The following is a 15711-nucleotide window of genomic DNA, read 5'->3' on the forward strand; positions in this document are numbered from 1 at the left end:
CTTTCGATAAGTTTCACCATTTCTGCATATTCCATAAGTTTTTGTATCCATTCTTCCTTCGCTGGGACTTCTTCTTCTTTCCATTTCGGGGCAAGTGACATTCTTGCCGCTGTAGTCTCGTATGTGAATAAATTTCTGTTCAATTTAGGTAGTTCTAGCCCTATAATTCCCAATCCGCTGGCCTTTTTCCCGGCCACCTCTCCCAGAGTGCCTTTCTCAGAAGTGAGATGACAGTGGAGAGCCTCATCCAGTGTGAGTGTAGTGGAGAGCCAGTGTGGTGTAGTGGTTAAGAGTGGTAGACTCGTAATCTGGTGAACCGGGTTTGCTTCCCCACTCCTCCACATGCAGCTGCTGGGTGACCTTGGGCTAGTCACACTTCTCTGAAGTCTCTCAGCCCCACTCACCTCACAGAGTGTTTGTTGTGGGGGAGGAAGGGAAAGGAGAATGTTAGCCGCTTTGAGACTCCTTAGGGTAGTACTAAACCGGGATATCAAATCCAAACTCTTCTTCTTCTTCATCCGGTGGCCAGTAAGGAGGCGAGGCAGCACTGGTTCACTCCCTCCCCCAGTCTCATTCCAGGCAGGGCTGGTGATGTTCCCAGCCTGAAACACGAGATACACACTTCCAGTCAGAGTAAGCAATACTGAGCTAGATGGATGAGTGGCCTGACTCTGTATAAGGTGGCTTCCTATGCTCCTAAGGGGAGAAGGAGGCAACGTCTCGTGTTGGGACCTCTATGCCCTGCATTGCCATGTCAGCACAGCAGTGCATGAGAACAGGTCATTAGACTAATGAAGAGGGCGATCTGTGCAAGGGGAATTTGGCTGCGGAGAGCAATCTTAGGTAACGGAAGCCGTAACTTTTTAAATATTTTTATTAACATACCCTTTCCACCTAGTTGGCAAAGATAAAAGAAGGGGACGCTGCCAGTCTTTCAATCATACTTGCAGCTGATATTCTCACGGAAAGGTTTTCTTTTGTCTAGCTGCTAAATATCTGTGTACAGTGGCTTCACGGAGTGATGCCAGTGACAGTAATTTTCTATTTATAAATATTCATGCTCTGAAAGCCATAGCATTAATTATACTAATTTGCATATCCTATGTGAATCCAGGCACGTGGCGGGGTATAGTAAGCGCCTTCATAAATAGGCTTAAAGTTATATTTCCATTAGAAGGGAGGAGAAGACAGGCTCAGGGTGACGTATGCTTAGGACTCGCTTCAGTGCACAGTTTTGCTAGGATTTCATGAGGATTGCAAGGAAATGAAGAAATACAGGCTAAGTTCACACGTAATGGTAAACTATGGTTTAGCAATATGAGGACGGTTGGCAGTGAGCCATGGACTCCCTCCTAATCCTCCTTTGGCGTGGTAGGGAGGAAGAACTTAGAGGCATTCAATTCCCTTTTCATCTAATTTCAGCTTGTTGTCACGTCTGAACCTGAATGATTGTTAATATTTCCACCAACCATAGATTAACCACAGTTTAGTGTTCAGTTTAGTGTTTAGTAAGAGGGACATGGGTGGCGCTGTGGGTTAAACCACAGAGCCTAGGACTTGCTGATCAGAAGGTCAGCGGTTCGAATCCCCGCGGCGGGGTGAGTGCCCGTTGCTTGGTCCCAGCTCCTGCCAACCTAGCAGTTTGAAAGCACGTCAAAGTGCAAGTAGATAAATAGGTACCACTCCGGCAGGAAGGAAAATGGTGTTTCTGTGCACTGCTCTGGTTCACCAGAAGCAGCTTAGTCATGCTGGCCACATGACCCAGAAGCTCGGCCAATAAAGTGAGATGAGCACCGCAATCCCAGAGTCGACTACGACTGGACCTAATGGTCAGGGGTCCCTTTACCTTTACTAGTGTTCGGGCAAAATGCTAAACAATGGTTATTCTAAAACAGAAGCTTCTGGTCTAAAGATGTTTCAGAGGCGGAGGGGAGCAAACTTGAGTTTTGCTACAACTCAAGCATGGTTTAGTAGCCAGTGAAGCATAAATGAAAAAACAGTCCATGGAGTACAGGAAGAACTTCAGCTGGAAATGCTTCAGCAGACCTGCAGTTTTTAATTCATCCATATTTGGTTTAACCATAAAATCCAATAGTGCCTTGGTTCCCACGTTCCATGAGCACAGACTTTAAATTGCGTTGCATGCAAAAGGGTATTTCAGTGCTGAGCATTACCTAGCAGTATATCTTGCAAATGTGGGAACGAGAGAAAGTCATTGTTGTCCGTGTGCATTTTCACAAATTAGTTTTTCAGTTGCGCTGTCTCTGGGATGTGAGAGAGATGGAAGTTCAATCCTTAGAAGGACAAACCCCCGGTTAATGTGTTTAAGAGAGCTGCCTGATCATTTTTATTCTTACTTAAAGCTCAGTGCACAGCTGCTTTCAGTTCTCATAACAGGGTTTTGGGTTTCCCCCCCCAATTTCATGTCTTATTCTCTGTCCCTCCCTCCCTCCCCCCCCCACCCCGCTCCACCGACCCCCGTTCTTCACTCACAGCAATCTTACGGTGATCTGGGCAGACCTATCTGGCTCCAGGCAGCTGAGTCGGCTTACAGGTTCTCTCTGGGCTCAATTGCTGGAGGTGAGTGACATGTCTCTGTGTGCTGTTTTCAAGCTGGGATTGCTGTAATATTATCTAGCCGGGCTGGTTGCAGATCAGCTAAGTTGGAGTTCATTGTCCCTCCCACCCCCAGGGTAGGAATGGTGGAGCTCTGAAGAGAGCTCTTTATTGTTACTTATAAAAAAAACCCCAGAAAAAACCCCAAGCCTATGATCAGAAGTCCTGACAGAACATGACCTTGGCACTACAGGCTCCAGACAGTCTTTGGAGCAAAACTTGCAGAACGACAGACTTCTCAGATATAGCCTCGGACTCCCCTCTTAATTATATTTGATGGGATTGATACCAAACTCAGAAAGGGAAACGAAGGCCGGGGACAAATACAGTGTCTTTAATAAAGAGGCTGAAGACATCGCATTTTTCCTGCTCCTTTGTTTCACTTTTGGTATATAATTTGGTTGAGACTTACCGTATTTTTTTCGTGTATAAGACTAGGGTGTGTGTTTTTTACCAAAAAATTAGGTTTAAAATGGGGGATCGTCTTATACACGGGTAGTGCTGAGGGGGTGTTTTCTTAAGTCCCCCAAAATAGTCTTATACATGGGAAAAATACGGTATATTAGTCATCTTTGAACTATTGAATTATGATAATATTACAAAATAATATTATGAAACCGGGCATAGCAAGAGGCCATGAAACACACCTATGTGTGCTCCAGCTGATGGTCGTATTCTGTTGACTAGATTTTCATACCCATCTGAGCAGTTGCCGTTTTAAGGTGAATTGTACTCCTTCCGCTGCAGAGAACAGCAGCTGTTTGGGACTAGGGTGAAAGGGGAATGCAGGATGCTGCGATGAAGCGTGTCTCCAGCTTAATGAGCCTCTGTAACGAGATGATTTTTGTTGTTGTTTGGAAGGCCTGCATCCATCAGTCTCCTAATCGTTTGTGACACCCTGAGAGCTAGGCCACATTTTTCAGTATTGGCTTCTCTTCAGCAAGGAAAAGCACGGCTTCCCTCTGCCCAGAGAACTTTCCTGCAAAATGCAAACATTTCCAAAGAATTTTCTCCCCATCCCCAGCGCTGTTCAGCAGTGAGGTTGGAAGGAATGCTTTGCGATCTGAGCTTCATTTTTAGGCAAAGGCTTGAGTGGTTAAGCCGGTTTTTCCGCATCAGAATTCAGCCCTGGAAAATGTGAAGTATGAATGGAGAACATATGCAGATTACCAGGCAATCCTAATTACCCCATGCTCCCACCCAGGACTGTGGGTAAGAGTTCCATGGGCATAAGCAGAGTGTCCTTCACAGGGGTGCCAACTTGAATAAAATATGGAGGGGGGCAGGTAAGCCCTGTCCCGCATAATTGATCACATGACGCGGTGCACGTACACCATTTGAATGGCAATGCCCATCAATTTGGGGCGGATGCCCTTTCAAATATTTTTCAAATATTTGCCCTTAGGAGTTGGCTTCTATGGTCCTTCATATTTTTCCTGTCCTAAGTCCTACATTTGACTCTGTTCTCCATCAAACTCCTTTATGTCTCGGGGCTCTTGTAACACCGTTCATATGTCTCATAATTATTTATTAATTTATTTAGAAGATTTATAAACTGCTTGCTAAAAAAACAACACCTCTCCTAGCAGTGTACAAATAAAAATTAGAGAGTGAACACAGCTAAAATCCACACCCCAGATAAAAGCAATCAAAACAAACCTAAAAACAAGAGCAGAAGCAATTATTCCACGCTAGCATGTTTTGTTTGGGCACAGTGAGAAACTGGAATATAAAACTTTCGTTGTCTTTTGGTTTGCAGCCGTAGGAGCTACTGCCGTCTACCCTATTGATCTGGTGAAGACGCGCATGCAGAACCAGCGCACAACTGGCTCCGTGGTGGGAGAGCTGATGTACAAAAACAGCTTTGATTGTTTCAAGAAAGTTCTGCGTTACGAAGGCGCTTTTGGCCTTTACAGAGGTGAGCAGATGAAACGCATCAGTCCAATACACCTGCGGTTGACTTTTTAATGGCTTTTGTGCAGGCTCCTAAACAGCGCAAGGAAACTCTTGAGGGATAGGGAGCTGTGTCTGTGTGGGTTGGGTACTTCTTGGCTTATAAAACTGCAAAACTCTCAAACTGTGTACCTTGAAGGTGCTGTATAGATTAATATCTGTTAGGTGCTTTTCTGTGCTTTCATGTGCACACACATCTTAAGTTACTTATTTTATTTATTACATACAATTATATGCCACCTTCTCCTGCAAGAAGCTCAACGTGGTGTGTGTGTTGTTCCCCTCCTCTCCATTCTCTCCTCACGATAACCCTGTGAGGTCAGTTAAGATGAGAGGCAATGACTGGCCCAAGGTTGCCCGACAAATCTTATTTCCTAGGATTTCGACATCCTGGAACCAAACTCCAGAACCAAGTCTTCCCTACAGTCTAAGCCTCCACGATGGTTCATTGCAGAATTTATTACTCTGTTCATACTTTAAAGCTCAGGCTGCAAAATTACACGGGTTTGACATTCAGCAAAGTGACTCTGTGCCTTTGCAGTCAGGACAGAAGCCGGTCCTGATTCCTTTTCCTCTGCACAGATGATAGCGCCGCATGTGTATTTCGCCATTCAGTTTTTGTACATGTAAAGGGTGAATCTGCTCTAAGACTGCATGAAGTACAGTGTGTGTGTCTATGCATGCTTGTATAAGTCAAGAGGACGAGACTGCGTAAGAAGAGCCCTGTGCTGGATCAGACCACAGGTCCATCTCGTCCTGGGTTTCTCAGACTTGGGTCCCCGGCTGTTTTTGGATTACAGTTCCCATCATCCCTGACCACTGGCCCTGCTAGCTAGGGACGATGGGAGTTGTAGTCCAAAAACAGCTGGGAGGCCCACGTTTGGGAAGGTAAAAGGGAGGGAAACCCTGATCCAGCCCCTGTCCTTGTTTTCTGCAGTTGCACCAACCAATTGCTGACGGGAAGTCCATCGACAAGACATGAGAGCGTTCTCTCTCTCTCTCTCTCTCTCTCTCTCTCTCTCTCTCTCTCGCTGATCTTCCCCAGCAACTGGTATTCCGAGGCACGCTGTTGCCTCTGATCCTGAAGCTTGTATGTAGGCATCATGACTCGTGGCCGTTGATCCTGTATACGTGTGTTTGTGCGCGCGCACATGCGCTGTATTTAGCTGTGTATTAATGGCGGTGGGAGGAGTGCCTCCAGGTGTTACTGTCTATTAGTTCCTTTAGCGGTAGGCACTACTGTGCTAAATATCCTTTTAATAGGGGATCAGAGACTCAGGCTGGGAGATCGGCATTTCTTTTTCTTGTTGTCAACCGCCCTTTGTGTGTTTAATAACTACCTTTCCCCCAGCATAATAAGTCTGTTAAGCCTCAGACAAAAAGGACTGCGTTGAAAGAAACTAAGCCACGGCATACATTAGCTGCTGATCTGCGTCCGTGCGTGTGTAGGTACTACACACACATTTGATTTGGGCTTCTAAGGAGAAGGGAGTTGCGTGGTGTGGAAGGTAAACCCCACATGGCTTTTAAGCAGCGAGAGCTACTGCAGAGAATGGCATTCTGCTGCCGCTGCTGACGCAAGGGTGTGAACAACCCGCTGTTCTTCCTGCTAGCGGGGAAACGGCCTCATTGCACAGAATCGGCCTTCTCTTCCGGCAGTCGGCTCGCAGACTGCTCGGCCGATTAACTTCATTTCCCTTGAAACGACAGTGGGGTGAATCAGCACTTTATTACAGTTCTATCAGCTTTTGCGAAAGTTGGGCCAGGGCGACGGTAGGGAGACAGGTAACACATGCACCTGCTGTCTAGGTTGGAAAGGGACTGGATTAAAAGTGGCAAGATGCTTCATCTAAAGCCAAGCGAGCGAAGGCTGCCCTCTGCTGATCTGTTTTCTTAAACAGGTCTGCTGCTGGAAAAGTACCCGCCAGTTATTGTGGGGGAGGAAAGGAGCTCATAGGTCGTCAAACCTGTTCCCATCACTCACCTTTTCTGGGCAGAGAGTCCGGTGTCACAGGAACGAAAAGAAATAAACATTCAAGCACATGACACTTAAAATGTCCCATCCCCATTTCATTTTATTAAAGCAAATCCATTAAATAAAACACACTAGGCGGCACTTAATTCATGTTTTTGCTGTTTCACATTGACTTCCAGTGTACCCTATGGCCTGGCCACCCCAAAATTCCTGGTTCTCAACCTGCGACTATGTTATACCCAAAGAAACTTCGCTTGACAAACAATCTATCTTTAAACAGGTGCAAGTATGAATGTGTTTTGGTGCTGATAGCCTCACATTGCACTTAACTGGGGAAAAAAATCCAGCGACTTCATTTTCTTTTGTAACTTAACACTAACTTTTCCTCCTAGTGCTTAAAACCTCTGTCTCTCCATTTTAACGATGTAAGTAACAAAGTAGACAGTTGCATTGGTCTTAGAAGTTACTTTCTTTTAGGTAGTGAAAAGAGAGCGTTGTGTGTAGATGTAGGTAGTGTCGGCCTGGATACTGAGAACTGCACACAGGGAAAAACTCATGGGAGGGGATTTTTCTGCTTTTTCCTAGCCCCTTCACCTCCCATAAACATTCCCCAGAGCGCCAGAATGGTATGGGAATGGAGGAAAGTGTGTTGCGTTAGAAAAGAGGAAGTTACCCAAAATGAAGTGGAAGCATCTTACGTGCCTGGAGCTCAGTCCAACTTTGGGTGATTTCCAATAATAATAATAATAATAATAATAATAATATTTTTATTTATACCCCGCCCTCCCCAGCTAAGGCTGGGCTCAGGGCGGCTAACAAGCAATAATAAAACAAGTTGAATGAATACAACTTAAAAACAAGATTAGAATACAACATTAAAATATTGAAACAGTAAAACTGTGTTAAAATGCAGCCTCATCACAGGAGGAGAAAGAAAAGGAAAGGGGGGGAGGAGATCAGGCTGATTCCAAGCCAAAGGCTAGGCGGAACAACTCTGTCTTACAGGCCCTGTGGAAAGAAATCAGATCCTGCAGGGCCCTGGTCTCATGAGGCAGAGCGTTCCACCAGTGTTGAAAAGGCCCTGGCTCTGGTTGAGGCTAATCTAACTTCCTTAGGGCCAGGGGCCTCTAGGGTGTTGCTATTTATGGACCTTAAGGTCCTCCGTGGGGCATACCGGGAGAGGCGGTCCCGTAGGTACGAGGGTCCTAGGCCGTGAAGGGCTTTAAAGGTTAAAACCAGCACCTTAAATCTGACCCTGTACTCCACCGGGAGCCAGTGCAGCTGGAAAAGCACTGGGTGAATATGCTCCCATGGCAGAGACCCCGTGAGGAGCCTCGCTGCAGCATTCTGCACCTGCTGGAGTTTTTGGGACAGCTTCAAGGCCAGCCCCGCGTAGAGCGAATTACAGTAGTCAAGCCTGGAGGTGACCGTCGCATGGATCTCCATCCCACGCCATTCTGGGAATGCAGAGTGAAGAATGGGGAAAGGGGTGGGTGGGAATAGAACTTTCTTCAAGTTTCCTTCCACTTGCACTTCTCTGGATCCAAGCCACTGTCTTTCTCTTATGAATTAGGTTAACTATAGGAAATGGTATTGCCTGACTGTGTATATAATGACGCTTGACTGGAGTGTCTACGGAGCTCGCTAGACGTCCTGGCATTTCAATTTTGTTTCCAAGCAGCAGTTTAAATAAGAAGTAAAAAGCGGCAGGACTTGATTGGGAATGAATGAAACCACCTAGTGACTGATTGCCGATTGATCAAATCGACAAGGAGCAGCATCTTGCGGTTAAAAGAAAGGCACACTGCGTGCTCTGAGCATCCCGCAAGAGGCGTTTGGGAATAACTCAGCAGCAATAAAGCTGATTTCAGTTCATAGCAGGCAGCCGATATCGGGCAATAGACTTAGGAAAATGCAGCGCCAGCAAGCCCTTTGCCAAGCAAGCTCATCTTCACCGTCTGCGGTAGAAGTCTTGAAATGCTCAGTTGCAAAACGGCGCAATGGGCACATAGCAGAACTGCCAGCTCCATATGTAGAAACATCATTGATGTCAAAGGAAAACCTCTGTGGGGAAATGGGCGTGTTAGGCTATTACAGGGCAAAGCACCCTAGACATCATGCCAGCAAACTTGAGCGTGTCTAATTGTGATACATTTGCTCCATTTGTCTAGGGTTGCTTCCACAGCTCATTGGTGTCGCTCCAGAAAAAGCCATTAAGCTTACAGTGAGTATATTTATTTTTAAATAATTTTCTTTAGAGGGTTTTCGATCCAGTTTTTGGAGGAGACGCTCCTCAAAAGCAGCTCCCAACGTACATACAAATCCAAATGCAGTATTAAAAACGTGAACATAAAGATATTTTTAAGTGAGGATAACTCGACACTTTTACACTGCTTTCTTCTTTTTTGGGGGAGAAATATTTATTTTTGTAGAACACCCAAAACATTTCTCAGGTGATATCTCTGCTCCAGGAACTGCCACACTCTGGCCTCTTGTTTTTAGATCTCCTTTTAGAAAAAAATCTTTATTGAAAGTTCAAAAAGTACATAATTATATGTGCACTAAACATGGTGAGACGTAAATAAGAGAGAGAAAAAGAAAAAGAGAAACAGAACCTGTGAGGAAGAGAAAATAAAGGAACCTGTGAGGAAGAGAACCCAAAACCCATTTACTTTACAAGGTTGTTACTGTACTTCACCAGATCTTAACCTATTACAGAATTTGTAAGAATGGATTCCGGATATCAAATCCAAATACCCAAATATTGTTTTTAGATCTCCTGAATAAAACTGTAGACGAGGAAGGTGGAATTGGGGCATGATGGTATTAATTATGTCTTTCTGTTAGGTCAATGACTTCGTCAGAGACAAATTCACGGAGAGAGACGGTTCCATTCCACTGTATGCAGAGATCCTTGCGGGAGGCTGCGTAAGTATCCCTTCCGTGGGAAGCAGCACACCTTTCCCACTTTGTGCCCATATTACAATGACTGCCGACACATAACAATTTTATCGCTGTGTCATGGGAAGAGCTGCCGCAATTTTGGTGCTGTTTGTCCCTTTCTGTTGACACCTTTTCCACTGCCGGCTGCTACGTGGAGCAGGTTACAGCAGAGCAGGGCATCTCTTTACATTACTGCCATCAGCACAGACCTGTTGTTAGAAATGTCAGGTTGTTTTCCCCCACAGAACAGCTCTGATTGTCAACACTGGCTGGAGAAAATGACCGTGAGAAAGCCACGGCTGTATATATATATATATATAGAGAGAGAGAGAGAGAGAGAGATGTAGAGCTCTCTCGGTTTTTTGGCAGAAGAGTTCCTTTTGTCTGAAAGGTGGAGAGGAGCTGGATTTATCTCCTGCAGAGCAAATCCGTTGTCTGCTTGCAACAGGATTTATCTGGCTCCAGTTGTTGTTTTTTTAATCAAGAGGACATTTATGTAAGTAACAATGTACCGTATTTTTCGCTCTATAAGACGCACTTTTCCCCTCCTAAAAGGTAAGGGGAAATGTGTGTGTGTCTTATGGCTTATGGAGCGAATGCAGGCGGGAGGCTCTGCTCAGCGCTCCCTTTAAAGAGCCGCGTGGAGCGAGTGTGCGGCTCTTGGGGGCTTTTCCCCGAGGAGGGAGAAGGGCTCTTGGGGGAGCCTTCATCCCGCTGCCCGGGAGAGGCTTTGAGCGGCTATCCCGCTTGCTGTCCTGGCTTAGCATGTGGCTCTTGTGGGAGGTGGGGGAAGGGACAGAGCGTGCGGCTCTGTCTTTTTCTCCACCTCCTGCAAAAGCCCCCAAGAGCTGTGCAGAGCGTGTGTGCAGTGCTTGGGGGCGTTTGTCTGAGGAGAGAGAAGGGCAGCCCGTCAGCCCCTCCTCGGGGAAAAGCCCACAAGCGCCACACACACGCTCCACGCGGCTCGTGAAAGGGAGCGCTGAGCAGAGCCTGGGATGCATACAGGCTCTGCTCAGCGCTCCCTTTAAAGAATATTTTTTCCCTTGCATTCCCCCTCTAAAAACTAGGTACGTCTTATGGAGCGAAAAATACGGCAAGTGCAGGGCCAAAAGTGAAACACTTCTGAGCTCCATCGATTTCCATGGGGGAGAGTTAAGCAGGTGCCTAATTCTGTCCCAGTGAAATCAGTGGGAGTTTTAAGTGTTCCATTGTAGATTGTATATAGGAAGCTGCCTTGTGCCAAGTCAGTCCATCAAGTCCATTGTTGTCTACACTGACTGGCAGCAGCTGTCCAAGGCTTCAGACACAGGTCTCTCCCAGCCCTACCTGCAGAAGCAAGGGGTTGAGCCTAAGACCTTTTGGGTGGAAAGAGAATGCTCCACCACCGACTGAGCTGCCGTCCTTCTCAGATTCACTGACATTTTCCAGGACGCATTGATTCCATTGCAGCTTGATTCTTATTGAAATGCAAGGAGTTCTACTCTAACACATTTCTTACTGAAGGGCAGCTGCTCTTTCTGCCCACCTCAGTTCTACTGTACCCTTCCGGAACCAGAAATGTACCCCCCCTCCAAAGAGTGTGGAGAGTAACTGATGCAAAGGCTGGAGGCAGGTAATCAGAGAACCGACAGCCGTTTGAATGAATGCTGGCTGCTTTTGGTGACTTAGCCCAATTTCACCATGGGTTAATTTTTCAAATATATGCTCAGCCTTGGCTTGCTGTTCTTAAAGCGTTTGGGGAAGGTCCCTGTTGAATTGTCAAGCCCGGACAATGCAAAGGTATTGCATTTTTATTGTTTACTATTTATTTGTATATCGCCCTTCGTATGTAAAAGTCAGGATGGTTCGCCACATAAAGTGGCATCATAGTGCTTTTAGTACGTTTTTAAAGAGTTGAGTCGAAAAGCATCTGTCTTCCTATGTAGCTTCTGTCCTCACTTTGGTGAAGCAATAGACTCGGTTGTGCTTAATGTTATTATCCATTCTAAGCCAACAAAGGTCTGTATAGTTAAAGCTATGGTTTTCCCAGTAGTGATGTATGGAAGTGAGAGCTGGACCATAAAGAAGGCTGATCGTTGAAGAATTAATGCTTTTGAATTATGGTGCTGGAGGAGACTCTTGAGAGTCCCATGGACTGCAAGAAGATGAAACCTCTCCATTCTTAAGGAATTCAGCCCCGAGTGCTCACTGGAAGGACAGATCCTGAAGCTGAGGCTCCAATACTTAGGCTACCTCATGAGAAGAGAAGACTCCCTGGAAAAGACCCTGATGTTGGGAAAGATGGAGGGCACAAGGAGAAGGGGACAACAGAGGACGAGATGGTTGGACAGTGTTCTCGAAGCTACAAACATGAGTCTGACCAAAATGTGGGAGGCAGTGGAAGACAGGAGTGCCTGGCGTGCTCTGGTCCATGGGGTCACAAAGAGTCGGACACAACTAAACGACTAAACAACAACAACAACAACAACAACAACAACAAACACATCTAAAAGGCCACACCTGAACCATATATGTAGAGCACTATTACACCACTTTAAGCAACCCTGCTTCTCCCCTGCTTCTCCCCTGGGCACCATGGTTTGAGAAGGGTGCTGAGACTTACAGTCGTACCTTGGTTTTCGAACAGCTTAGTTTTGGCTTGCGAACGCTGCAAACCCGGAAGTGACTGTTCTGTTTGCGAACTATTTTTGGAAGCCGAACATCTGACGGGGCTTCTGATTGGCTGCAGGAGCTTCCTGCAGCCAATCAGAAGCCGTGCTTTGGTTTCCAAACGTTTTGGAAGTCAAACGGCCTTCTGGAATGGATTCCAAGGTACAACCGTATTCCCGTCACAGAGCTGAGTGGTTTGAACACCAGTCCCTCTTCCCAGGGAACTCTGGGAACTGTACCTCTGTGAGAGGAATAGGGCTTTCCTAACAACTTTCAGCACCCTTAACAAACTCTGGTGCCCAGGATTCTGCCAAAGTGCTGTAATAATGCTTTAGATGTGTGGTGCAGCTGTGGCCAAAGAGGCAGGAGCCCTCCCCGGGTTTGAATCTGGGAACTCTTAATAACTTCCAGTTGAACAGGCTGGATGGAAATCTCTTCAGCTTGTCACCAAAACCATGGGCAATGAGGCTGTTGACCTCTGCAAACTCCGAATTCAAAGAGGCAGCCCTGGAGTGATGCTGTTCTTACTTCTCCCTGATTAGAAATGGCAGCCCAGTAGATACCCCAGCCTTCGCTTGTCAGCGTACAAACCCACGTTTGGGAAAGGCAACAACTGAGCGAGTTATAGCCGTACCCCAGAGAGAACCTAATCTCGCTTTTGAAGGCCTATTAGAAGCAGCTACAGTTATATGGAAGAGACCCCTCAACCCCGCAAATAAATGTAATTCAAAGGCCTGACACATCTGCTGACTTCTCTCCCCCCCCTTCCCGCCACCAGCCCCCCACGTCAGCTATAAACTGCTGGGGGCTGCTGTGGTTTCATGAGGAAGCCCACACAGCCTAACGGCAGTATAATTTTTATGAAAATGTATGCACATTTTAAATTAGACTTGAGTTCCTTTAAAAAAAAAAAATTGCTTGAGGATGTTTTCAGGTATGCATTCATTAGGCTATTTCCCCCCCTGCTGCGACATGTGTTCAGTAAGGAATCTTAGCGATTTCTGTTTCGGTAATGAACTTTGATTATTAGGGTTACTAACTTAATATCGTTTTGTACCAAAACATGTTTCTAGCATGGGCAAGTCTTCATTAAGCGCCACCTCTGTCCCTTTTTGCTCAAGGCATTTTAAACTGAAGTGTAGTCTGACATTCACACCGAGAACATTTGAACATCAAAAGCTGAGCTCATCATTGCTTACTCTTGACTGGCAGAGCATCTCAGAAAGATGTATTTCCCAGCCATATGTGGAGATGTTGGGAATCAAACCCAGGAACTTTGCTCTCCCGCTAAGCTATGATGCTCCCCTTGGGTAGCAGACGAGGAATCCTAAGGGTTTTCTGGCTCTGAATTGCACATCCTCTGCCCCAAGTACTAAAAGAACAGCGCTACCTGCAACAATGTCTCTGAGCCAATCCGTTGCAGAAAGCCAAATGTTTGAGCGCTTCCCCAGTAAAGCTGTTTTTAAAAAAATAAAAAATCTATTTAAAAGAAAGTCTTCTCTTCTTGGTCCCAGGGCATTTTAGGGCTTCTTATAGGCAATAACTAGCACCCTAAATAGGGGACGCGGGTGGCGCTGTGGGTAAAACCACAGTGCCTAGGACTTGCCGATCGTATGGTCGGTGGTTCGAATCCCCGCGGCGGGGTGAGCTCCGGCCGTTCGGTCTAGCACCCTAGATAACTAGCACCCTAGGGCAGAGACATCACCTTGCCAACAAAGGTCCGTATAGTTAAAGCTATGGTTTTCTCAGTAGTAAGGTATGGAAGTGAGAGCTGGACCATAAAGAAGTCTGATCACCGAAGAATTGATGCTTTTGAATTATGGTGCTGGAGGAGACTTTTGAGAGTCCCATTGACTGCAAGAAGATCAAACCTATCCATTCTGAAGGAAATCAGCCCTGAGTGCTCACTGGAAGGACAGATCGTGAAGCTGAGGCTCCAATACTTTGGCCACCTCATGAAAAGAGAAGACTCCCTGGAAAAGACCCTGATGTTGGGAAAGATGGAGGGCACGAGGAGAAGGGGACGACAGAGGACGAGATGGTTGGACAGTGTTCTCGAAGCTACCAGCATGAGTTTGACCAAACTGCGGGAGGCAGTGGAAGACAGAAGTGCCTGGCGTGCTCTGGTCCATGGGGTCACGAAGAGTCGGACACGACTAAGCGACTAAGCAACAACAAAGCACCCTAAATTGCACTCTGAAACAGCTGGTGCAATAAAAGGGGCCACATGATCCCAGCACCTTGTCCCAGTCGAAATTTTAGCGCCTGCATTCCTCATGTATCAGAGCTCCTAAATGCTTTTCAAAGGCAGCCTCACGTTGTGTGTGATTCTAGTGTAGCTGAACAGTAAGTGATGCATGTAGGACCGTGGCCAGGTTTGACCCTACCAGGAGTGGGCACCCCCATCGGAACTGGGGGGGGGGGGATCACAATAGAGGTGCTGTAGGGATAGAAAGGGAGGGATTCCTTTTATTGGAACAGGGCTGTTGCTTTCTGTGGACGGCGTCTTCGAAGTGGCCGTTATTTCCAGAAGGGGCAGGACGATGTAGCTGACCGACGTCGGCTGTACGGAAGTGGAATCACCTAGCTATCTCCCCTGTGTGCTGCTGTTTATAAGAAACAGGAAAAAAGGGAGGCAGGGACTTCATTACTTTCGCAGCATCGTTCCATACATTAGCCAGGTTTAACTTGCCCGCCAACCTTCTATACAGTGGTACCTCGGGTTAAGAACTTAATTCGTTCTGGAGGTCCGTTCTTAACCTGAAACGGTTCTTAACCTGAGGTACCACTTTAGCTAATGGGGCCTCCCGCTGCCGCCGCTGCACGATTTCCGTTCTCATCCTGAAGCAAAGTTCTTAACCCGAGGCACTATTTCTGGGTTAGCGGAGTCTGTAACCTGAAGCGTCTGTAACCTGAAGCGTCTGTAACCCGAGGTACCACTGTACTTGTCAGGCTGCAAGGAGAGTCCCAGGGCACACAGTTGACTCTGCATCCTTTTTTGTAAAAAGCCCCATTGAGAGGATGGAGGGATGTGCTGGGGGAAAAAATACCCCAAGATCCCTAAAAACAGAGGGCGCTTAATGCACACTTGACTGAGAGAGTTAGCACAAATTGCTGTAGCTTAGCTGGGAGAAGGGAGTGTGAGCACCTAGAAGTCATCTCCTAAGAGCAGTCTATGTCAAAGGACAATGTTTTCAGTGTGGGGAAAAGTTTTGGTCCGGGACGCTGTCTGTTTCCAGCAAAAGGAAGCGGGTGTTGGGGGCAGGGCTGAGGCGCCTCCCCCCCCCCCCCTTTGTGTCTTGTGCCTCACGGGTGGAATTGGAAAGGGCAAGAGGTCTCCTCTTCCAGGGTCACTTGCGCATTTCCTTCCGCCTCTGGCATGTCAAAAGGTGTTTGCTGTGGGATCTCAGACTGCATCTCTTCTCTCATAACCTTTGCTGTCAGCTTGAGTTTTTTTGCATTTGTTCCTCGTGGAGACTTTATTTTACATGACGTTAAGGTTAAGCAAGGGAGCTTGAATTGTTCATACTCCTGATCTGTATGAATAACCTCCATTCAGGATTGAATTTGTCATG

General features: G+C 46.6%; 1 protein-coding gene across 1 annotated transcript in view; it reads left to right on the forward strand.

Annotated features, from left to right (window-relative positions):
* SLC25A12 (solute carrier family 25 member 12) overlaps positions 1 to 15711 on the forward strand; it is a 58951-nt gene that overhangs the window by 29004 nt on the left and 14236 nt on the right. Inside the window, exons 10-13 of the mRNA XM_028749738.2 lie at positions 2496 to 2580; positions 4376 to 4534; positions 8716 to 8768; positions 9392 to 9472. Coding sequence (XP_028605571.2) covers positions 2496 to 2580; positions 4376 to 4534; positions 8716 to 8768; positions 9392 to 9472 — 378 coding nt within the window. The remainder of the gene's footprint in view (positions 1 to 2495; positions 2581 to 4375; positions 4535 to 8715; positions 8769 to 9391; positions 9473 to 15711) is intronic.

Source organism: Podarcis muralis, chromosome 1 (genome assembly GCF_964188315.1).
Source record: "Podarcis muralis chromosome 1, rPodMur119.hap1.1, whole genome shotgun sequence".
NCBI lineage: Eukaryota > Metazoa > Chordata > Lepidosauria > Squamata > Lacertidae > Podarcis > Podarcis muralis.